The following is a 25,496-nucleotide window of genomic DNA, read 5'->3' on the forward strand; positions in this document are numbered from 1 at the left end:
CTGTCTCGTGATGACTGGGTGTTGTGTGCTGTCCTTAGGTTAGTTAGGTTTAAGTAGTCCTAAGTTCTAGGGGACTGTTGACCATAGATGTTAAGTCCCATAGTGCTCAGAGCCATTTGAACCATTTTGAGAATTATCTATATATATGTAGATTTAAACTTGGCATATTTCAATCGCAATAACAGTTGTTTCACGTTACCATAAATTTATTTAATGCAAGGCGTATACCCAGTCGAAATCGACGGTAACACGTTGCCATTATTGCAGTACCACGTACTTGAGACTTACTTTGGAGGAGTCGATGAACAACCTTCATTGATCACTTTTATAGTTGAAGCCCACAGCTGCCATTAGTCCGTGTACATCATTAGAAATGCCAAGTTCTTTTCACTTTAGAAAAATGGAAGGAATGGCAATGTCGGTTACGGAACGCACTCACATTTACTGTCTTATCAAGACAATTCCACATTTGTAGTCGTGACGCCTTCAGTTCAGCTTTACCTTCCGGTATTTCCAGCTCTCTCACTAGGGCATTAAGTCCGCACTGTTATTTTGTGAATCTCTGAATACTCCTCTGAACACACAAAATCAGGAACTTTCGAAGAACTGGGTTTTGAAGGCGATGGTGCAGCACTAGTTTCACTATCGACCTCGTCACTATCACAGTCAGGTGGGACAGGAACAAGTAGTCCATCTGCGTGAGGCATTTGTCGCATGGCCGACAATATGTTAGGATAAGTCAAGGAAGACTTTTTCTTCTTGGAAATACCGTGTGTTGACAGACTTGTCATACAAAAGCAACAATCCTTCACATGGTTTGAGGTTTTCGACAGGTCAAGGGCATAGCAAAGCCCGTAGAAGCTCTTTTATGGTTCAGTCACGAATGAAAATTTGATACACAAGACACGCATCATACACGAGGAACCCAAGATGTGTCACGGCGCCCGATTTCACAGCCAAAGTATAGTCTGTATGCATTCCTAATATATGGCGTTGTTGGCCTCCTTTGGGATTTCAATGAAGCCCGTTTGCAAATGTAGCAAAAATTGTCAGCGCTGTTTACGAATTTATGAGCCATGTTGAATCACGGGAATTACAATGACCATACACACTAACTATACTTCAGTAACACGTTCCTCCAGCACACGCGCAGAATGTAGCCTGTAATAGACTGAAACTACGCTTAAACGAAACATGCTCCACTCCTTCCTTCCCCTTCATACTATGAGCCCGGGATAAAAATAGCTACAAAAAACATGCAGCTATAGTTGCCTGAAACTTTCACTCTGTCCACCATCAGCGGGATTTCGAAGCCTATATGGAAAGGAGTCGACAAAGATCGCTAAAACTAAACTAAACATAACTAAACCCCGTCCGAACAGGTCATGAAGGCCCAACGGTACTGACCGGCCGCAATGTCATCCTCAGCCCACAGACGTCACTGGATGCGGATATGGAGGGGCATGTGGTCAGCACACCGCTCTCCCGGCCGTACGTCAATTTCCGCGACCGGAGCCGCTACTCCTCAACCAAGGAGCTCCTTAGCTTGCCTCATAAGGGCTGAGTGCACCCCGCTTGCCAACAGCGCTCGGCAGACCGCATGGTCACCCATCCAAGTGCTAGCCCAGCCCGACAGCGCTTAACTTCGGTGATCTGACGGGAACCGGCGTTATCACTGCTGAAAGGCCGTTGGCGACAATCAACGCTCATAAAATATGATTATAATTAAATGTACCCCTTATAAACGAGTGCTAATCCAGGATTTTCTTCGTCATTTTCGTGGTCAGCAAACAGTATGTGTGAGTTAAATCGCCGGCCGGAGTGGCCGTGCGGTTCTAAGCGCTACAGTCTGGAGCCGCGAGACCGCTACGGTCGCAGGTTCGAATCCTGCCTCGGGCATGGATGTGTGTGATGTCCTTAGGTTAGTTAGGCTTAAGTAGTTCTAAGTTCTAGGGGACTGATGACCTCAGATGTTAAGTCCCATAGTGCTCAGAGCCATTTGAACCATTTTTTTGACTTAAATCATTAGACTATAAGCTGTTTGATGGATAAGCAATTCTTCACAAAAAAATATCGTGCAAGGCAACGAGGATATCCGAGTCAAAAACTGAAATACATGTAACTAGGCACTCACCATCAGCTACTCCTGCCTCCTACCATTAATTTTTGTAAATAATTTACACAATTGACCTATATACTAAATAGATAGATGTTAACTTAACAAAGTGGAGTAATAACACTAGCCAACAGTGAAAATGTAACTGGGATGAAATAAATGTTTGTTAACTATGTCGACCACCGACGATATTTTTTTGTGAAGAATTGCTTATCCATCAAACAGCTTATAGTCTAATGATTTAACTCAAAAAAATGGTTCAAATGGCTCTGAGCACTATGGGACTTAACATCTGAGGTCATCAGTCCCCTAGAACTTAGAACTACTTAAGCCTAACTAACCTAAGGACATCACACACATCCATGCCCGAGGCAGGATTCGAACCTGCGACCGTAGCGGTCTCGCGGCTCCAGACTGTAGCGCTTAGAACCGCACGGCCACTCCGGCCGGCGATTTAACTCACACATACTGTTTGCGTCTTTGATGCGGCAGCGCTTCATAATTATTCGCTCAAAATTTTGAGACACACAAGCATCGAAGACGTTCTTCATAGGCAGTATTACAATTTTTTTTTAAATACATCTCCATTTGACTGTATATTTCTGTATATTTCTTGAGTAAAATCTAGATTTCGGCTTTCACGGCATTATCGAGTGCAATGATCTTAGACTATTAACAACACTTTTCTGTGTACTGTGCAGGATGGCGCATACACAGCTAAACACACTTGCTTAACATTGGTATAAATGGTACAAAATTAACGCCTTGTAGGAAACACAAGATCTGTCGTTTACCTGCTTTGGGCTGACTTCCACAGATATTATGTGCCTCTTCGATAATGTACCGGCCGGCCGGGGTGGCCGAGCGGTTCTAGGCGCTACTATCTGGAACCGCGCGACCGCTACGGTCGCAGGTTCGAATCCTGCCTCGGACATGGGGGTGTGTGATGTCCTTAGGTTAGTTAGGTTTAAGCAGTTCTAAGTTCTAGGGGACTGATGACCTCAGAAGGTAAGTCCCATAGCGCTCAGAGTCATTTGAACCATTTGATAATGTACCGCATCCCTACAAGACGTTAATTTTATACCATTTATATAAATGTTAAGCCAATGTTTTGAACTGTATATTGATCATCGTGCACAGTACACAGCAAAAAAATGGTAATGGTGTAAGAACGTTATAGCCGATAATGACGTGAAAGCCGAACTCTAGAATGTACGCAAAAAATGTACAGAAATATACAGCCAAATAGCGATGTATTCTTTCGGAAAAACATTGTATGACCGTGACTCGGTAAAATCTAAACTTTTTAGAGCATGACAGTTATTACAATAGATTCTCTATAGAAAAGAGGTGCGTTACGATCTTATCTTCTGTACTAACGCAGTAGATATTAGTGGAATATAGATTTAGTATATGATATGCAGAGATATGCTAATCGTTGAAAGTTATCAATTTCATATATGTCCGAAAACAGTTATGACTTGAATAATGAGGTAAACTTTTGTAAAATAGTGACTGCTGGCTTTTAATTCCCTCGCAACATTTATGTATCTGGTAAGTACGATTCGTCAGCGGTGTAAAGGACCGTCATACCAAATGAGATGTAAACCCCTTCCAGCATCATTAGTGGGTCCTAAAGGGGTTTTTAAAAAAATTTACTCTAGAATATCTGAGGACGCTGTAAATGCGATATCGTCGGCTTTAAGAATGTGTAACTCATAGTCTCCAGAACAAGATTGAAAAGTTGCTCTGACGACACCTTGGTGGCTGTTAAACTTGAGCGCTGAAGGTTGCAAACACTGAGTGATCTAGTGAAGTGGAGAATTCTTAGTTTTTGCAGCGGCTGGCGGCTGAGTCAGCAGTTTGCTCGTGGAGGACGCGTCCGCAGTTCGCAGCTGTCAGCGCAGCTAGTACTGTGCTAGCACACAGGCGTGTGGACACCCACCGTGCAAAACCCCAGTAGCGCCGTGTCGATAGACGGCTTAAAGGCGCCACCCACGCGTGCTAGGCTGATGCGTACTGGCAAATGCTGATCCGCGCTGCTTTCACACCGCCCTAGTCTCTCACCACTGACAAGCCTCTTCCCTTTGAATTTGCTGATTTCACAAAAGCCATACAAATACTCCAATCAAACGTTGATCCAGCTACCTAAGCTCTGCAAAAAACACAACTCGCATGATACTGCTGGATGCAAGAGATTGGTCACTCTTTATTTGCAAAACAAACGCCAAACAATTATAATTCTACGAAATAAATTAATCACACTACAATAACATGATAGATCGATGGGACGAAATCAGTGAACATGCTATCGCACGAAATGACATGAGTGGAAACAGGCCAGAAATGCCGATGTTGCAATGTAATTAATATATCGTATCAGTTTAAAATATGTGCCATACCGGGACTCGAACCCGGATTTTCTGCTTACCAATAGACGACATTTTTAAAACAAAACCAGTATTTATTACGCTCATATAAAATATAGCGAGAGAATATTTATGCAAGTAATATGTCGCCAGAGTTTTCTGTCATTATAGTCATGTAAATAAGTGTATGAATTATTATTCACAGTTTGATACCTGAAACATTCATTGGCAGTTATCACGAAACAGTATTACAAAGGTGTATGGTGGCATTTTCTTATTAAGAGTTGTATACCATTTCTGTTTCTGCCACAGGCTGTTATAATCCATTACAATCAATAGCATTTCAGTGTTTTGGCTTATTGCTAAGATTATAAAATGTTGGATCATTAATACTTAAAATCAAGCTATTTCCACTGAGAAACATTATATTTTTGAGGATCGTCTATTGTTCTAGATATGCTCTGTGCAGTTCGAATTTTTCGTAATTTGAGGTATTCTTGTTTCTTTGCTACTGCTTGTCCCATCATTTTGGCACCTTCTGCTCCACCCTCCACTTAAACAGTCTTCTGCTGCCGTTCTTGTTTCCCGCTCTCCATAACATATACAGTACGCTAAGTATTTTCTTGAGCTACTTATTTTGCCTATTTCCGCGGCTCAGTTCTGTTACAGAAACAGCATCTAGAAGTATACCGAAAACTCGTAGTCTTTCTGTGACTTCCTTTCACATAAGAAGAGAAACCTTTTGCCTCTGGGCGGTTAAGGCAAATGCATGGCAAAGCTTTTTCCTCATAATCGAGGCCCAGTTGTCTGTACATTATGGGCAATTGTTTTGCCCCTGCTCGAAGTTCTTGCTTCCCCTAGGAGAAGAAATTTTAGGTAGACGCGATCTTCTGTCATTCATTACTCGCTACTGGAACTATGGGATTCTAAAGTGCAGACCTTCTCCGTAAATATCCGTTTTTACACCACTAGTTCTGCTGAATACTGTGGCCCTATAACCATCTTCAACTGTGCAGGGGAACTGAGCCGCACCATTAGCAGCTACACTAGTTACAGTTAATATCTTCAGTTCTGTTTCACCACCCTTCGGACTTTTCCAAAGCGACTAGCAAACCACTGAGCTTACCCTGTGCCATAAACATTGCTGAATTCTTGGTCAGTCCTGAGCTGCTGAACCAGATATGTCTCTTAGGAGTTAAAGCGGCCAGTACAGGCAGTTTCACAACAGTTCCCACAAACTAAAACCCTACAGGTAACATCGGGCCGAAAGTGGACACCCAAAGGAATCCTTAGTCTACATGAACATGCCACCACACCTGACTCAAATTTTCATGAATTTTCTTGCTATGATTTCCAAACATTACTATTAGAGGTTCTCCGTAGGCGTACGCGGGAGTAGAAACACTGGGAGAACGTACAGGAGCTGGGAAAAAATATGGAAATGGCAAAAACCACATTACCATGCCTAATACAGTGTTGGAAAACCGTTGGCATTCAAAACAGATTCTAGTCGTCCCAGAACTGATAAATACAGGTCCTGTATGGTTTTTAAGGGAACCTTATACCAGTCTTGGCGACGGGCTTGCCGCAGTGGGTACACCGGTTCCCGTCAGATCACCGAAGTTAAGCACTGTCGGGCGTGGCCGGCAGTTGGATGGGTGACCATCTGAGCCGTCATGCTTTGTTGCCGTTTTTCGGGGTGCACTCAGCCTCGTGATGCCAATTGAGGAGCTACTCGACCGAATAGTAGGGGCTCCGGCCAAAGAAAACCATCATAACGACCGGGAGAGCGGTATGCTGACCACACACCCCTCCTATCCACATCCTCAGCTGAGGATGACACGGCGGTCGGATGGTCCCGATGGGCCACTTGTGGCCTGAAGACGGAGTGACTTTTATACCAGTCTTCCTGCAAAATGGTTGCAAGTTCGGGTAACGAAGATGTAGATGGATAGCGATCACGAACCCTTCTCTCCAAAAGACCACAAATGCTCAATAATATTGAGGCCTGATGTCTCACTGCCAAGGGAGATAGTTCATCCTCATGCTCACAAAACCAGTCCTGCACGATGGGAGTTGTGTGAACAGGGGCCTTGTCGTCTTGGAACACAGCCTTACCATTGGGAAACACACATTGCACCATGGGATGGACCTGATCAGCCAAAATGGTCACGTAATCCTTGACAGTAATGTGACGTTGCAGAATACCCATGGGCCCATGGAATACCACGGCATGGCTGTCCAGAACATCATTGTACCCCGCCACGTTTCATTATCTGGACGTAAACTCTGCCAGAATTTGGAAAGAGTATGCAACAAAACTCATCCGCCTAATGGCTTTTTCCCACAGTTCCATAGTCTGGGTTTTGTGGCTTCGGCACCACAGTTTCCTGTTACGGGCATTTGCATCACTATTGAGTGGTTTTAGAATTGCCGCTCACCTTGCAGTTCCCTGCTTACGGAGCACCTTTCGTGTTGTTTTGGTACTAACAGGGCTCGCGGGTGAGATATTCAGTTCTTCTGTGTCTTTTGCCGCTGTCTTCCTCTTATTTTTCATCATGATCCTCTTCAGTGGTCGTCTGTCACAATCACTCAGCACACACCTTTGTCCGTGTTCTGACTTAACGGAAGATGTTTCTCCGCTTTCCCTGTAACCAGTATAAGTCTTCAGTACGGTGCCTCTTGAAAAACCAAACACTTTGGCTTCCTCGGTTACTGAAGCATGCATCATAAGAACACCAACAATTTGCTCATATTGGAATTCATTCAACTGCGACATAATACACTCATAACTACACGGACCACTGTCCTGGCCATTGCACACGTGTCGTTCGCCGTCAAATACGACAGCGCCAGCTGCAGGCTTGGATAGCCTCTGCATTTTCAGCACGTTCAAGAACGCATTTCTCCCGATGTTTCGATATTTTTGTCTAACCCCTGTGTTTGATGCAGGAAATTCGTTCCCACTGGTATATAACATTTCGACAGGATAAAGCACGGTCCTCCAACGACTCCGTTCCCGCAGTGGTGTTATTCTCACATACCGCGCGAGAGAACCTCTGGGCAGTCCGGGGTGGGCGTGCGGTTCTAGGCGCTTCAGTCTGGAACCGCGCGACCGCTGCGGTCGCAGGTTAAAATCCTGCCTCGGGCATGGACGTGTGTGGTGTCCTTAGGTTAGTTAGGTTTAAGTAGTTCTAAGTTCTAGGTGACTGATGACCTCAGCTGTTAAGTCCCATAGTGCTCAGAGCCATTTGAACCATTTTTGTAGTGTTCGGAAATCATAGTTGGGAACGTCAGTGACAATGAAATTAGGAGTCAGCCTAGAGGCATCTTCAGATAGCCTAATTGTCTGAGGTGATTACTCGTGAAAAGCAGAAAATTTGGGTTCGAGTTCTGGTGTGGCAAAAATTTTCAGTTATCATGTCGTATCTACTAAACTCTAATTTTAATGAAACAATTATATTTCGGCATCAGTCAGATGGTTTCTATTTCATCCAGTGCAAGGACGACGGTTAAAATATAGTCACCAGATTAAGGTAACTGATATATTGCATTTGTAAGTATCAAGCATTGGCGAATATTGTAGCAGCAAACAACGTGGCCATAAGGTTGTGTTCCGTCCAGCATTTACACTGACCAGCCACATTAATGTGACCACCGCGTATATTTGACGTCAACGCGCAGTAACCTCTCACAGACAGCAGATGGCAACTCTAGCTGTGGAGAGTATATATAGCGTATCAGGGAGACGCGCAAGACAGTGCAGTCGTTGTCGTAATGCGGAAAGGGAGCGGTTTACCTGATGTCCAAAAGGGAGTGATCATTGGCTTTCGGGCCAAGAGTGGAAGCATTTCTGAAACGGCTAAGTCTGTAAACTGTTCGCGTGCCGCTGTGGTTAAAGTATACGTGCAAGGCACTATGGCGCTATCCAAAACCGGCACCGAGGGAGCTGTGGTGCACCACGAGCCATAGATGATAAGGTGTGAACGATGGCTGCAGAGACACGTAGGACGAATAGACGGTTCAATCCCGCGTCCAGCCATCCTGATTTAGGTTTTCCGTGATTTCCCTAAATCACTCCAGGCAAATGCCGGGATGGTTCCTCTGCAAGGGCACGGCCGACTTCCTTCCCCATCCTTCCCTAATCCGATGAGATGGATGACCTCGCTGTCTGGTCTCCTTCCCCAAAACAACCTAACCCCAACCTTGGTGGTGGGAGGGTGGTGGTGGCGAATAGATTTGCAACTGTTGACCATCTGACCGCCCAAATGAAGGAGCTGCCAACAGTGTCTCCTCAACTTCCGTTCGGCGAACGTTGCTGTGTATGAGCCTCCGCAGCAAGCGCCTGGTTCAAGCACCTATGCTGACTGCTGTTCATCGGCGACGAAGGCTGAAATTTGCGCGCCAGTATCGCAACTGGACGTCCACTGGGTGGCGACAGGTAGCCTTTTCAGATGAATCATGTTTCACGCTCCATCGAGCAAGCAGCCGTTAGCATGTACGGCATGAAACGCCAGAAAAAGACTCTGCAATCATTGCCAGAATGAGTCCAGACCGAAGAGGGAAGCATTAGAGTTCGTGGCATTCCTTAGGTAATCTCGTCATTCTGGTAGGTACAATGGATCGACACAAGTATGCATCTACCCTTGTGGCCATGTCCACTCGTAGATGCAGTTTGATTTTTCTTGGCACTGTGGTATCTACCAGAATGACAATGCAATGTATCACACAGCTCGCAGTGTATGTGTGTCGTTCGAAGAGTACCAGGACGAGTTTACCGTACTCTCCCGGCCACTAAACTCCGCAGAATTAAACCCAATAGAGAATCTGTGGGACCACCTCGAACAGGCTGTTCACGTCATTGATCTTCAATCGAGAAACCTAGAACAACTGGCCACGGCGTTGAGTCGGCCTGACTTCACATCCCTGTCGGTAACTACCACAACCTGACTGATTCTCTTCCTGCACGTCTCACAGAGGTCAGCGCTGCAAAAGTTGGTTATTCAGGCTTTTGACAGGTGCTCATATTACTGTGACTGGACAGTGTGTAATAAATAACAACCTGAATTAGCCACATCAACTTATATGAGAGCATTATTACTATTATTATTATTATTATTATTATTATTATTACGATTATTATTATTATTACGATTATTATTATTATTATTATTATTATTATTATAGTTACTACTATTATTACTTTTAAGATTATTGTAGTGATAAATCGTTTGATGAAAGATTAGAAAAAAAGATGACGAGACTCGAACTTAATACGAGCACACTTCTAGTCAGTCCGCTTATAAAATCTCGCTAATGCCACAGCTCGACGGCCATTTCTCTCGTATGTTATTCAACACTCTAGTAAAACTTTGAACATCGATTTATCGAAATAAACTGAGAACCGCCTCGTACTACAGCAGGATTTGTTACACGCATGTATGTACTGCAATCGTGTGAAAGCTATGTAAAATCGGTGACCCGTTTGGTGTGCTTCACGAAAGCAATATAACAATCAAAGAGGTTAGTTGGTAATGAGTCTGTTCTTTAGCGACTTCACTGAAAAATTTTGTTTCATGCCTCGAGCTTAAGAATGTGAAATGCCTCTATTGAAGGTATGTAAAAAGCGACATCCCTTGTGTCAGTCTGAGGTAGCTCAGGAAACAATATTGTCCCACGATCCCTCAACGTTTTGACGTTTGAAGGTTGAAATTCAAAGTATCAACCTACACCTTCGATAAGAGATTCGTTTCAAAACTACAGGAACCGGAAGTGGAGTCATAGCTGAAATTTTCATCCGAGGTTTAGACATTCCAACGGTCATTACAGGACACACCGGAAAAAAATTAATCATTCCCGGGAGACACCACCCTAATAACGTGTAGCGCCACCTCCAGCCTTTATAATGGCCTCAGTTCAGGGAGGAAGGGAGACCTCAAATTTCTTCAACTGTGCCAGGTCAAAGAGGATGGGAGACCACAAGTTTCTTACGGTGTGCCACATCCTGTTCAAGCCATTCATCGCCCCTTTCCTTGATAATGGCCTCAGGTCAAAGGAGAAGGGAGACCACAAGTTTATTCAGGTGTGCCGTGTCCTGCTGAAGCCAGTCATCACACATAGACTTAATAATGGCCTCAGTTCAGAGAGGAAGGGAGACCACAAGCTTCTTCAGATGTGCTTTATACTGCTGAGGCCAGTCATCACACCTAGCCATGATAATGGACTCATTTCAGAGATGAAAATAGACCAGAAGTTTCTTCAGGGATGCCATATCCTGCTGAAGCCAGTCATCATGACTACCTTTGTTAGTGGCCTCAGTTTGCCAGCCGCTGTGGTCGAACGGTTCTAGGTGCTTCAGTCCAGAACCACGAGGCTGCTACGGTCGCAGGTTCGAATCCTGCCTTGGGCATGGATGTGTGTGATGTCCTTAGGTTAGTTAGATTTAAGTAGCTCTAAGTCAAGGGGACTGATGACCTCAGATGTTAATTACCATAGTGCTTAGAGCCATTTGAACCATTTTTTGGTCCCAGCTTCGAGAGGAACAGAGACCACAAGATTCTTCAGGTGTGCCGTATCTTGCTGAAAGGCTACATCTATATCTAGATACATACTCCTCAAGCCACAACATGTTGCATGGCGGAAGGTGCCTTGTACCACTACTAGTCATTTCCCTTCCTGTTCCACTTGCAAATACAACGAGGTAAAAAAGTGTGTCTGTATACCTCCGTATCAACCCCAATTTCTCCTATGTTATCCTCATGTTCCTTACGCAAAATGTATATTGGCGACGATAGAATCATTCTGCAGTCAGCTTCAAATATCGGTTCTCTAAATTTTCTCAATAGTTTTCTTTGAAAAGAAGGTCGCCTTCCCTCCAGGGATTACCATTCGAGTTCCCAAGACATCTCCATAGTACTTGCGTGTTGACGGAGCCTACTGGTAACAAATCTAGCAGTCCATCTGTGAATTGCTTAGATGTCTTCCTTTAATACGAATTGAAAAATGGGTCTCTCTGGTGTTGTATATGTGGCCTCCTTTACAGACGAACTCCACTTTCCTAAATTCTCCCAAGAAACCAAAGTAGACCAGTTTCCTTCGCTGTTAGAATTCTTAAACATTCATTCCATTTCATATCGCTTTGTAACATTATGCCTAGATATTTAATCAACGTGACTGTATCAAGCAGCACACTTCTAATGCTGTATTAGAACATTACGTGACTGGTTTCCCTACACATCTGCATTAACTCACATTTTCTACATTTAGAGCTAACTGCCATTCATCACGTCAACTCGAAATTTTGTGTAAGTCGTCTTGTATCCTTCTAAAGTAACTCAGCAATAACACCTTCCCATATGTCCTCATAGAGAGAGGGATCAGAAGTTTCTTCAGGTGTGTCATAACCTGCTGAAGCCAGTCATCGCTCCTGGCCTTGGTAATGGCCTCATTTCAGGAAGGGAGGGAGAGCACAAGTTTCTTCAGGAGTTTCACGTCTTAGTAAAGCCACTCATCCCCCTTAATCTTCATAATGGCCTCAGTTCACAGAGGGAGGGAGACCACAAATTTATTAAGGTGCGCCATATCCTGTTATTGATGATTAGATCCCACACAGTAACCAGTTTTTGGGGATGTTATCTGAAACTATTCAGCCAGTGTTCCAAAAAGTCACAGGCATTTTCTGTAGTGTTGTGATCGTGTTCATCAGTGGACAGGAAGAAGATGCTGTGATATGCAAATAATTAGCTTTTCAGAGCATTCACACAAGGTTGGCGCCGGTGGCGACACCTACAACGACATGAGGAAAGCTTCCAACCGATTTCTCTTATACAAACAGCAGTTGACCGGCGTTGCATGGTGAAACGTTGTTGTGATGCCTCGTGCAAGGAGGAGAAACGCGTACCATCACGTTTCCGACATTGACAAAGATCGGATTGTAGCCTATCGCGATTGCGGTTTATCGTATCGCGACATTGCAACTCGCGTTGGTCGAGATCCTATGACTGTGAGCAGAATATGGAATCGGTGGCTCAAATGGCTCTGAGCACTATGGGACTTAACATCTAAGGTCATCAGTCCCCCAGAACTTAGAACTACTTAAACCTAACTAACTTAAGGACATCACACACATCCATGCCCGAGGCAGGATTCGAACATGCGACCGTAGCGGTCGCGCGGTTGCAGACTGAAGCGCCTAGAACCGCTCGGCCACACCGGCCGGCATGGAATCTGTGCGTTCAGGAGGGTAATAAGGAACGCCGTGCTGGATCCCAACGGCCTCGTATCACTAGCAGTCGAGATGACAGGCATCTTATCCGCATGGCTGTAACGGATCGTGGAGCCACGTCTCGATCCCTGAGTCAACAGATGGGGACTTTTGCAAGACGACAACCATCTGCACGAACAGTTCGACGACGTTTGTAGCGGCATGGACTATCAGCTCGGAGACCATGTCTGCGGTTACCCTTGACGCCGTATCACAGACAGGAGCGCCTGCGATGGTGTACTCAACGACAAACCTGGGTGCACGAATGGCAAAACGGCCTTTTTTCAGATGAACCCAGGTTCTGTTTACAGCATCATGATGGTCGCATCCGTGTTTGGCGACATCACGGTGAACGCACATTGGAAGCGTGTATTCGTCATCGCCATACTGGCGTATTACCCGCGCGTGATGGTATGGGGTGCCATAGGCTACACGTCTCGGTCACCTCTTGTTCGCATTGACGCACTTTGAACAGCGGACGGTACACTTCAGATGTGTTACGACCCGTGGCTCTACGCTTCATTCAATCCCTGCAAAACCCTAATTTCAGCAGGATAATGCACGACCGCATGTTGCAGGTCCTGTACGGGCCTTTCTGGAAACAGAAAATGTTCGGCCCCTGCCGTGGCCAGCACATTCTCCAGATCTCTCACCAATTGAAAACGTCTGGTCAATGGTGGCCGAGCAACTGGCTCGTCACAATACCCCAGTCACTACTCTTGATGAACTGTGGTATCGTGTTGAAGCTGCATGGGCAGCTGTACCTGTACACGCCATCCATGCTCTGTTTGACTCAATGCCCAGGCGTATCAATGCCGTTATTACAGCCAGGGGTGGTTGTTCTGGTTACTGATTTCTCAGGATCTATGCACCCAAACTGCGTGATAATGTAATCACATGTCAGTTCTAGTATAATATATTTGTCCAATGAATACCCGTTTATTATTTGCATTTCTTCTTGGTGTAGCAATTTTAATGGCCAGTAGTGTAATAGTGTGTGTATATCTTTGTAACTTGCAGACGCAAGCGCGGCGGGGGTGGATCAGGATACGCTGCGCGTGCCCAGCCAGAGCTCTGTGCACGACCAGGAGCGCGACCACGACCGCGACGCGTCTCCCGGGTCGTCCGCCGCCGCGTCGGCGGCCGACGCCCCCGCATCACCCAGCGTGCGCCGCAGCGGCAGTGAACGGCTCAAGGACAGCGCGCGGGCTCTGCTGAAGCGCGTCGACAGCCTCAAGGCGCGCCGCCGCAAGCGCCTGCACCGCGAGGCCGCCGTCGTCCAGGGCCCGCAGGTACGTTCTGTGTCACACTCTGAATACCGACCGAATGGTGTACTATTTGTGCACCGTCCATCTAAAAACTTCCGAGACTGATTATATTCCTGGTGTATACGGACATCAGCGTAGCAAGTACGGTGCCATCTTGAACTAAAAATTTCAAGTGGCATATACATGAAATATACTCGCAATTGCAAATATGGACAGCCAGCAGCTGTACAATGGAGTGGCGACAACGAACATTTGTGCCGGACAGGGACTCGAACCACGATTTTCCGCTTACCGCAAGTGGTCACCTTACCATTAGGCCATCCGAACACGCTCCACGGCCAGACCCAGACTACCATATATCGTCGACTATGTGTCTACAATCTGCTCTCGTACATTCGTTATGGATATTCCCGTACATGGGAAATATTTTAATTGAAAGTCGCTTGCCTGGTGTCGGCGAATAAATACGATATTGCAGTTCCTGTATTATTCATAAATGCGATGCGGTGTGCCAATATTTGCATGCATGCATGTCCGAAGGAACATTGTATCGTAATTCTGAAGAAAAAGCACTGCAATATCGTAAACAGCATATGAGCATTCGGCCAGTCAGTTGTGAGCAGCCTATGTTAAGTAATGGACGTGTGGCCCTAGTGTGTCACAAAACGCATTGGAGTAACAGCTCTAGATCAACATTCTCCAGAATGTTTGAAGAAGAGAACAGTGTGTGTTAAGTTTGTCCCGCACGCCTTGACTCCCAAACAAAAACGACGACATGTGGACCCCTGCCGTGACTTGACTGAAATGCAAAACGTGGACTATCTTTTTCTGGAAAAAATCGTCACGGATAATGAGACCTAATGTTATTAGTAGAACCTGCCATAAAACGACCAAGTGAAAATTTACATCAAGGGCCAACGCTTTGACGACATACAATTGCATCTACATGGTTTGTCTGCAATTCAAACTTAAGTGCCTGGCAGAGGGTTCACTGAACCACCTCCAGAATATTTCTCCACAGTTCCACTCTCAAACAACGTGAGGGAAAAATGACCATTAAAATCTTCCGTTAAATGCTCTGATTGCTCTTATTTTGTTATGATGACCATTACTTCCTATATAAGTCGGTGTCAATAAAATGTTTTCACTTTCAGAGCAGGAAGTTGGTGAGTGAAATTTCATGAAAAGATCTCGCCGCGATGAAAAACGCCTTTGTTTTAATAATTGCCAAGCCAACTATCGTATCATACCCATGACACTCTCGCCCCAATTTTACGATAATGCAAAACGAGCTGCCCTTCCTTGGACGTTTTCCATGTCCTCCGTTAAACCTATCTGGTAAGGATCCCATACCGCACGGCAGTACTCCTACAGAGGACGGACAAGCGTATTGTAGACAGCCTCTTCAGTAGACCTGTTGTATCTTCTAGGTGTTCTACCAATAAAACACAGTCTTTTATTTGCCTTCTCCACAACATTATCTATGTGATCGCTGAAATTTAAGTCGTTCGTAATGGTAATTCCTAGATATTTAGTTGAATTGAAGGCCTTTAGATTTGGGTGATCTATCATGTAACTTAAATTTAAAGGATTGATTTTAGTACACATGGGGATGACCTCACAATTTTCATTATTTAGAGTCGGTTGCCACTTATTGCACCATACAGATATCGTGTCTTAGTCATTTTGCAATTGGTTTTTGATCTTCTGATGAGTGTACTAGACGATAAATGACAGCATTATATACAAACAATCAAAGACGCCTGGAACAGCAGACGGCCTCTAATACTTCCTTGGTGAACGCCAGATTGAGCTTTTTGCGTAGTGAAGGTGTGAAACCTATTGAAATTCATCGACGAATGAAGGTTCAGTACGGTGATGCATGTTTGTCACAGCAGCAAGTCTACGAATGGAGTAGGAAGTTTGCAAATGGTGTGGCTTCAGTGGAAGATGCTCTTCGTCCAGGTCAGGCACAACGAGTTGTGACTCCACGGAACCTTGCAGCAGTTGAAGCCATAGTGAAGGAAAACCGCCGAATGACACTGAATGACATTGCAGCATGTTTACAGATTAGTCATGGCTCAGCACACCACATTGTGCATGAAGTGCTCCAGTTTCACAAAGTGTCTTCTAGATGGGTGCCACGGCAGCTGACTCCTGAAATGAGAGAATGACGTGTTGATGCTTGTGAAGAACTTCTTCGGCGCTTTGAACGAGAAGGTGATGGTTTCCTTGTAAGAATCGTTATTGTGGAAGACACCTGGGTTCACGTCCACCAACCGGAAACGAAGAGAGCGAACAAGGAATGGCGTCATTCCTCATCACCAAAGTGATTTTCATATGTTTGGACCACTCAAAGACGCAATGGGAGGAAAGAAGTTCCGTTCTGATGAAGAGGTACGCCACGCGGTTCATGATTGGTTGCGCGGACTACCAAAAGATTTTTTTCTAAAGGAATTTATGCACTTTGTAAGCTCTGGAAGACTTGCATTGAGCGTGGGGGAGATTATGTTGAAAAGTGATACAGCTTTGTACCACTTCTGCACAATAAATAATATTTTTAAAAATATTTAAGGTTTTCGTTTGACTCACCCTCGTACATTATAAGACTTGTTGATGTAGCTGTAAAATAATAATATAAAAGATGCATTTACCTCTTAATGTCTGCCCTGTCTGCTAAGACTTTAACAGCAAATTTTCCAGATAGGAATAAAAGTTTAGAAAAGTGGCTTTGAGGATGTGCTAGTACCAGATCATGAATTATGTGCTCGCTTCAGTAATGCTGCATTGTTCACAGCTGGAGGTGTCGCTGTCAGACTCGGAGGTCGGTCCGACGAGCTGGCGCGCCCAACATGACAAGGTGAGTACCAACTGGCCACCGCTGTTCGCTCTTGTTGTTAAGGGAAACTAGCGAATCTTTGCTGTGGCTTGTGGAGCGGGTTCCCTCAGCATGCCGGACGCTTCAGCACCCAATTTTATAAGCTACTAGCATTGGACTATGGCCTAATACGCAGTTCTTAACAGCGATATATGCGCAACCGTCGTTGACGAACCTCTTGTACGCTGTCAACATTAACAAGATTTCCGCTATCTACAGCTACATGATTACTCTGCAATTCACATTTAAGTGCTTGGCAGAAGGTTCATCGAACCACAATCATACTATCTCCCTACCATTCCACTCCAGAACAGCGCGCGGGAAAAACGAACACCTAAGCCTTTCCGTTCGAGCTCTGATTTCTCTTATTTTATTTTGATGATCATTCCTACCTATGTAGGCTGAGATCAACAAAATATTTTCGCACTCGGAAGAGAAAGTTGGTGACTGAAATTTCGTAAATAGATCTCGCGGCGACGAAAAAGTCTTTGCTTTAATGACTTCCATCCCAACTCGCGTATCATATCTGCCACACTCTCTCACCTATTACGTGCACCCTTTCGATGTCCTCCGTCAATCCCACCTGGTAAGGATCTCACGCGCAGCAATATTCTAACAGAGGACGAACGAGTGTAGTGTAAGCTGTCTCTTTAGTGGACTTGTTGCATCTTCTAAGTGTCCTGCCAATGAAACCCAACCTTTGGATCACCTTCCCCACAACATTATCTATGTGGTCTTTCCAAATGAAGTTGTTCGTAATTTTAACACCCAGGTATTTAGTTGAATTGACAGCTTTGAGAATTGTACTATTTATCGAGTGTAGTGTAAGCTGTCTCTTTAGTGGACTTGTTGCATCTTCTAAGTGTCCTGCCAATGAAACCCAACCTTTGGATCACCTTCCCCACAACATTATCTATGTGGTCTTTCCAAATGAAGTTGTTCGTAATTTTAACACCCAGGTATTTAGTTGAATTGACAGCCTTGAGAATTGTACTATTTATCGAGTAATCGAATTCCAACGGATTTCTTTTGGAACTCATGTAGATCACCTCACACTTTTCGTTATTTAGCGTTTGCCACCCGCCACACCGTACAGCAATCTTTTCTAAATCGCTTTGCAACTGATACTCGTCTTCGGATGACCTTACAAGACGGTAAATTACAGCATCATCTGCGAACAACCTAAGAGAACTGCTCAGATTGTCACCCAGGTTATTTATATAGATCAGGAACAGCAGAGGTCTCAGGACGCTTCCCTGGGGAACACCTGACATCATTTCAGTTTTACTTGATGATTTGCCGTCTATTACTACGAACTGCGACCTTCCTGACAGGAAATCACGAATCCAGTCGCACAACTGAGACGATGCCCCATAGGCCCGCAGCTTGATTAGAAGTCGCTTGTGAGGAACGGTGTCAAAAGCTTTCGGGAAATCTAGAAATACGGAATCAGCTTGAGATCCCCTGTCTTGTCTGGCAGCCATTACAAAGTCACACGTGCATCTGCGCGCGTGACATGTACGAGAAAAAGATACTGTTCGTTCCATAGACCCGTAGTGAGGAGATCCTCTATGATGTGGCACATGTTAGAAAAACAAAATTGCGTAGTACACATTTACAAAAAACTGATCTGCTAATGCTCTTTCCACAGATCTCGAGAACATGATCCTCATGGATGTGAAAAATTCATTAATTTTATACATTTTTTCTTTTATATACTAACGAAAAAGCTCACCACGAACCTTAACTGCGTACGCGGTGTACATGAGGAATTCAATATTCAAGAATACGAAAGAAACGATCATTCGAAGCTAAAGAAGTCTAGGAAATATGGGCTCTATAATACATATCTTAAGAACTTTATGTGCTTCTTCATCTTAGATACTGTGGAACAAATCTCTTCTACTCAGTGCTCTTTTCTTTCCATGTTTTAGAGGTGGTAGCATTGACCAAAATAAGAAAAAAATATCCAGTAAACATATGCCCTGAAGTGCACACCTTAAGAGCTATGAACACTTTTTCATATTCGCTGCTGTGCAACACACCTCTTCCACTTAGCAAGTGTTCATAGCTCTTAAGGCATGCATTTTAGAGTATATATTTTCTAGACTATTTTGCTTCGAATTATCGTCCTTGTTGTATCCCTGAGTACTGACCATCCATCCTGGAACACCCTGTATACGATACCGTGCATAACATAACTCCAATTCTATTGCAACCAATCCAGACGTAGAAAACACACCCTGTCTATTGAGAAACAGTAATTAGAAAACCCAATTCTCAGAACTGGCTTTTGGGAGGCATTTATGACACAAATAATTCGTATTAGACGCCTTAGCCCAGAAAACTTCAGCTTCAATTAACGAGTTGTCCCAAAATGTTATACAGTTCGACATCATAGAAAGAAAGTAATTTAAGTAAGCCAGTTCTTTATTTTCGCATCTGCTATTTCTTACAACATTGACAGCACAGATAATTTTTTTATGTTACAGCAGTTCTGTCAAGTACACCTCTCAAATTAGTTTATTACCAAGTTTTAATCTCAAGAATTTAACACAGTCGGCATCTTTTCTCCTTGCGTCCTCGTCTATTATACTTACGTTGTATGAAAACCTCTTGCTGGTTCCGAACTGCAGGCAGTGTCTTCTTTCAAAATTTAGTGGCTGTGGAGTAGCAAATGCGCCAATAATTGGTTGATTATCGTGATAGTAGTTTTACAGATCCAGATTGTGGACAAGAAAAATGACATTGATGACGTTACTGAGAGAATAAAAGAGATGTAGATGTGGCATACTGTAAAAAAGAAAAATAGAGCTTCAGCTAATATTCGAAGCCTAATGCCTCAGACACTCTCTTTTTTTATGAATCGTGGACCCGATTTCAAAACCAATTGGGATCTGTTAGGCTATCCTAACGTAGTCAGATCCACGCCACATCGGCATAATTTCTTCAAGATCGTTTTCCTCCTACGTCCTCCTTAAAACTGGATTGCCGTTTTGTTTGAAATAACCTCGTTGTCGTCAAGACATTCGGCACCGACTACAAGAGGAGCCAAGTATGATGTCTTCCATCACGGCAAACAAGGGGCTCCTGAAAGGGCGGTTCAAAGCATGCTCTTTGTTCCACGGGAGAGAGAAGTTCGTTCTCTGTTTATTTGTGTGCGGGTGGCGTCTGGTGTTATATACACTCGTATTGCAGTAACCATAAAATATGCACTTTAAAAGTTTATGATCACTCTTCGCTTACTGTCGTGCCATTACTTGATTGACTGAATCCTTGTTCGTATTGCTGAACATAGTGACAGTTTCTAATATCCGACTCTCATCAATTAGGCTATCATAATTTAGGTGTATCCATGTTACACCAAAGTAATACCGGGATAATTTCTTCAAGATCGGTTTCCTTGAAGCCTTGTTGAAATTGTGCTTCTGGTTCGTTTGAAATATTCTCGTTGTTACAAAGAGAGAGGGTGAAACCTGCAGCCTACTGTCTTCGAGTAACACAAGGACGTCGCGGAGGTTAAAGTTCCCACCAAATGAACCGTTCACCACGCAGTGAGAAAACGCAGAGAGGTTTTTCAAATTTAACATAGTTTGTTATTAATACCCTTTTTACTCATGTAATTATCCTGTTGTATCGCGCAAAATTCTTCCATGAAGTTACCTCTGAAAGACGTTTAGCAAACACTACTAATGTGAGTAGAAACTGGGAGAACATACATACATATCCTGCGGTCACAAGATGCTTCCGCAAACTGCCACCATTCCTTTGTATTCTGTGCTCGGTTCCTCCAGGTGTCTTCAATCTCCAGGGCTGTCAGGTCCTTCGCCAGGTCGTCAATCCAGTGCTGCCTTGGTCGTCCTATGGGGCATCTGGTGCTTGGTTCCCCCTCGAATGCTTTCTTCCCCAGTCTTTCTTCTCGCATACAGGCTACATGGCCTGCCCACTGGATTCTTTTGTTCTTCAACTTCCGTAGCATTGTTGGATGTTGCATCAAGAAGTAGATTTCGTCATACCTCCTCCTTCTTCATTCTCCTCCATCTAAGATTGGTCCCCATATTTTCCTCATTACTTTCCTTTCAAATATTAACAGTTTCTCCTTTTGGCGTTTTGTCATTCTCCAGGTCTCTGAACCATGCATGACTCCTGGACATATCACTGTCTTATAGATTCTCATTTTGGTATTCGTTGATATACATTTTGAGCTGAACGTCTCCCTGAGCGAGTACATGCATTTCATTCCTCATGCTATTCTTTTCTTGATGTCCATTTCTATGTTGTTGTTTCTGGCAAACCACGTTTTGAATTCGTGGACTCTCTTAGACCTCATGCCATCTATCTCAAGAAATTTTTACTGTTTTTACCTTCTTCCTAATTTCATAAACTCTTTTTTGTCTTGAGTCACCTTTAGCCCAACTTTCTGTGCGTAATTTTTCTGATAAATTTGTTTCAACTCATGGACTGATTCACTTAGTTGTACTATATCATCTGCGTATGCGAGACAATTGAAATTATCATTCATCTGTACTCCAGCCCATTCCTGTTGCCTACATTCTCTTATTACTTTCTCAAACATGACAGTGAACAGAACATATGGGAGAGCACCCCTTGTCTGAGACCTGTCTCAGTCTCAAACTTTTCTAATGCGACCCTCAGAAAGGCACAGCTGCCCTTGATCCATCCATACAATTTTGCACAATTCTCACTGGCTTCTCAGGGATTCTGAAGTCCACAGTACATTGTAGAGGCTATTCCTGTGGATGCTGTCGTACGCACATTGAAAATCGACCAACATACTTTAAATATTTTTATCATATTCCCAGTGTTTTTCAGACAATTGTGTTAGGGTGAAAATGTGATCTATTGTCGATCGGTTTGGTCGAAACCCAGCTTGGTATTCCTGTATGTTATTCTCTACGAACGGTTGTAATTTTCTGGGGATAATGATAGACACTACCTTGTAGGTTATATTCAGCAAGCTGCTACCTCTGTAGTTACCGCATTCCATTTTGCTTCCCTTCTTGTATATCGGGATTATTATGGCCAATTTTCATTGTTCTGGCAATGTCTTCTTCTTCCATATCAACTGGATCAGTTCATATATTTCTAAGTGCAAGCTCTCCCCTTCCTCTTTGAGTAATTCTCCTGTTATTCTGATGTCGTCCTCTGAGGCCTTCTTGTTTCTGGAGTTTTTGATTGCATTCTTCACATTTTCTTCAGTCACTCCCCATTCTTCTCCATCTTTCCATTCGTCCGCGGTGTCTGCAGGTAACATCTCATCTGGGTCTGAACAGTTCAATAGTTGTGAGAAGTATTCTCTCCATCTTTCTACAATTATTTCTTTGTCATGTATCAGCTTGTCATTGTTATCTCTAATGCAGTAGGTTGGGCTCTGAAATCCATGTTTGCGGTTTTGAAGCATTGGAAAAATTGCCTTGAATTCTTGTTGTGGCTCTGTGCCGCAGCTTGTTCTAATAAACTGGATAGAAATATTCTCTTCTCTGTTCTCAAGATTCGTTTTGTCTCGCTTCTGATGTTGAGAAAATGTTGCCATTTCAGCTTGTTCTTCTGTCAGCCAGCCACTTCTCTCTCATCTTTCTTCTCTTTTCTGTAGCCTTCTGGCGTGTCTCGTTGAACTATACTGTCTTCTTCATTCTCTTCTTTCCTCCCAACGTATCCTCCGCTTCAGTTAATACAGTGGTCTTTATTTCTTCCCATTTTTCCTATACGTTCTCTCTTGCCTCTAGGTTCTTGGGGCCCCTCAACGGTTTTTGATTCCTATAGGATGTTGTTCTCTAATTGCACTTTCTCGCAGTTTCCTGGCATTCAAAGCAGGATCTAGTGTCCCCTTTTCTTCCAATACATCTAGGTGAACATCAGTTTAAGTCTACACACAACGAGAAAGTGGTCTGATGCACAGTCGGCTCCTCTATACGACCTGATGTCCATGACTCTATGGTTATAGCGCTGGTCCACTAAGACGTGATATATCCGGCTGGTAGTTCTTCCATCCGATGAGCACCACGTTCCCGTATGTATTCCCTTCTGCTTGAAGTAAGCCGAACTTACTCTTAGGTTCTTTGAGATAGCTAAGTTGATCATCCTCTGACCATTCTCATTGGTATCTTTATGCAAACTGTAAATTCCTATAGCTAGTATATAGAATTATTCCTTTCCCGCTTTTCCATTGAAATCTCCGAAAACTATCTTGATATTTCTAGTTGGTGTGCTTTCAGTTGTTTGTTCTGGTTGGTCATAGAACTCTTCCTTTACCTCATTTTTTTTATCTTCTGTTGGGGCATGAACACTGATAAGTGTGGTGTCTGACAGCTGGTTTCCGAGTACTATGTAGGACATTCTTTTGTTAATAGCTTTGAATTCTTTAACTAAATCTGTTAATCTGTCATATGTCTCAAAACCAGTGCCGAATTCGTGGTTATTTACACACCTCCATAAAACAGTTCATATCCATCTTGTTTGTAAGTACCCTCACCCAACCATCTTGTCTCTTGTATTGCCACCAAGTCCAGTTTATATCGTTAATTTCTGAGACCACAGTCTGGATGACGCCTGGTGTATATAGGCTTCGAACATTCCAAGACCCAAAATTTAAATTTCCAAATCGTAGGCCATTTTTCATTCGCACTTTTCGTCTTCCATTGCAACTATCTGTGTCGGAGGCAAGACTGTGTTTCGTTATAAAGATCTTTTTAAGGGGTTGGGTTGTTAGCCCAATGCCCAACCGTCTTTCTTCAAACGGGCTTGGGACCGGCAGAGGCTGTTGCAAGGCAGCTGACCACAAGCGGAGATCAGACATTGTTTATTTACCCACGAAGCAAACACGGGGAATTTTGTTTTATTTATTAAACTCTTTTACTAGATGGCGGCAAGATGTATGCATATTTTCTTCTTTTTGTTTCACCTTACTTTGGGATACGTTATATCAATCAATCTGTAATGTTCTGTGCCTTTGTTTTAGCTCAGTATTGTTTCTTTGTTTCTAATCTTGCTTTCCTTTCTTCTTCAGAGATTTGGGTTGTTGTTTGGTTTTCAATTTGAGTTGGAACAACTCTTTCTTTTCTTGCAGTTTTATCCATGAGTATATTTTGCGTGATTTGGAGTTTTTTAAATCTATTTCGGTTTATTCTGAGGATGTGTCCATAAAAATCAGTTCTTCTTTTCCTCATTGTGTCTGATAGTTTTTAGGTAGTTTCGTAAAGAGTTTAATTTTTGATGTGAATCAGTCTGTTATTGTAGAATCTGGGGCCAAGAATTTTTCTTAATATCTTCCTTTCTTTGATCTCCAACCATTCAACTAGGCCATGTTTGGTGACGGACAATGTTTCTGCTGCATACAGGGCTTCCGGTTTGATTACTATATTGTAATGTCTTAATTTTCATATTCCATGAGAAGGACTTTTTGTTATATGTTTTTGGTGAGTTGGAAGGCTTGATGTTCAATATGCATGTAACAAGTGATCATAGATTACGACAAAACTACTTGTAGATTACTGTCACATCTGAAAACGGCCGTTAATATGTTGAAACCAGTTATGTGAATGTTTATAGTAATTAGTGACAATTTTGACATGATAAATTATTCTCTGAACATTTATAGGGACACATGAAAGATATTTGAAAACATGTCAATTCCTAAGCCACTGACAATCATTCTTGCCGTGAAGTGGCAATGGGCGCACGGTCTAAGTTGATATGAACCTTTGAGTCATGCACAGGGGCTGACCAGTGGACACGGCAGCATTGTCTTGTTGACGACTGGAGACGAAGTGAGCTCTACTGGATTGCACTGAGAATGCATTTTTTTAGCCCAAATACAGCCGTGTATGGCGATTTCCTATGGTCAAGAATATTAAAGATGTGTTTTCAAGCAATAAAAATACAAACATGCATTTCGTTATGGATTCGTATTTTTTATGAGGGACACCAGTCAGTTAACACAAATTTGTGGGAAATTGAGAAGTATTGTTTAAATCGTATAATAACTTTATGTGGACATCTTTATCGGCGCGTTTGTGTTAAATAATGCAAATGTGATTGTCTCACCAGAGATTGAATTTCTGATCTTATGTTTTGGTAATGTAATTAATCATTCAAAGCTGGAGACTGAAAAAATACAACACGTAAAAAACTGAAATCGCACACTCCATTTATTACCGTTATCTTGATTGCTTACAAGGGCGTGCTGAAGAGTAATGCCTCAGAATTTTTAATGTGAAAACTTATTAACATTTTACATCTTTATACTTCATGTCTACATATTTATTTCTCAATATAATACATCTCTCCCAACGGGAGACCAGTTTGTTGATACCGTCACTGTAGAATGTTTGACTATGTTGAAGGCGCCACAACCTCACCTCTGCTTGCAACGCTTTAACACTATCAAAGTGAAGCCCTCGAAGGTGTTCTTTAAGTTTTGTAAACAGATGGAAGTCGGATGGGGCCAAGTCTGAACTGTATAGAGGATGATTAATGACAATGAACCCAAGTCGTTATATTGTTGCAGATATCGTGTGTGGTCTGGCATTTTCATGCTGAAGGGGAGGGTGCTTCATGTGTGGACGAATCTTCGACTTCGAAA

The 25,496-nt window shown here is 43.3% G+C and overlaps 1 protein-coding gene and 1 pseudogene across 1 annotated transcript in view; one reads left to right on the forward strand and one right to left on the reverse strand.

Moving 5' to 3' along the window:
* The window catches only part of LOC124556288 (stAR-related lipid transfer protein 13), a 667,281-nt gene that overhangs the window by 529,716 nt on the left and 112,069 nt on the right, over positions 1–25,496 (forward strand). The window contains exons 10-11 of the mRNA XM_047130265.1: positions 13,769–14,040; positions 16,814–16,876. Coding sequence (XP_046986221.1) covers positions 13,769–14,040; positions 16,814–16,876 — 335 coding nt within the window. The remainder of the gene's footprint in view (positions 1–13,768; positions 14,041–16,813; positions 16,877–25,496) is intronic.
* On the reverse strand, positions 1,577–1,694 carry LOC124557232 (annotated as a pseudogene).

Source organism: Schistocerca americana, chromosome X, assembly GCF_021461395.2.
Source record: "Schistocerca americana isolate TAMUIC-IGC-003095 chromosome X, iqSchAmer2.1, whole genome shotgun sequence".
NCBI classification, from domain to species: Eukaryota; Metazoa; Arthropoda; class Insecta; order Orthoptera; family Acrididae; genus Schistocerca; species Schistocerca americana.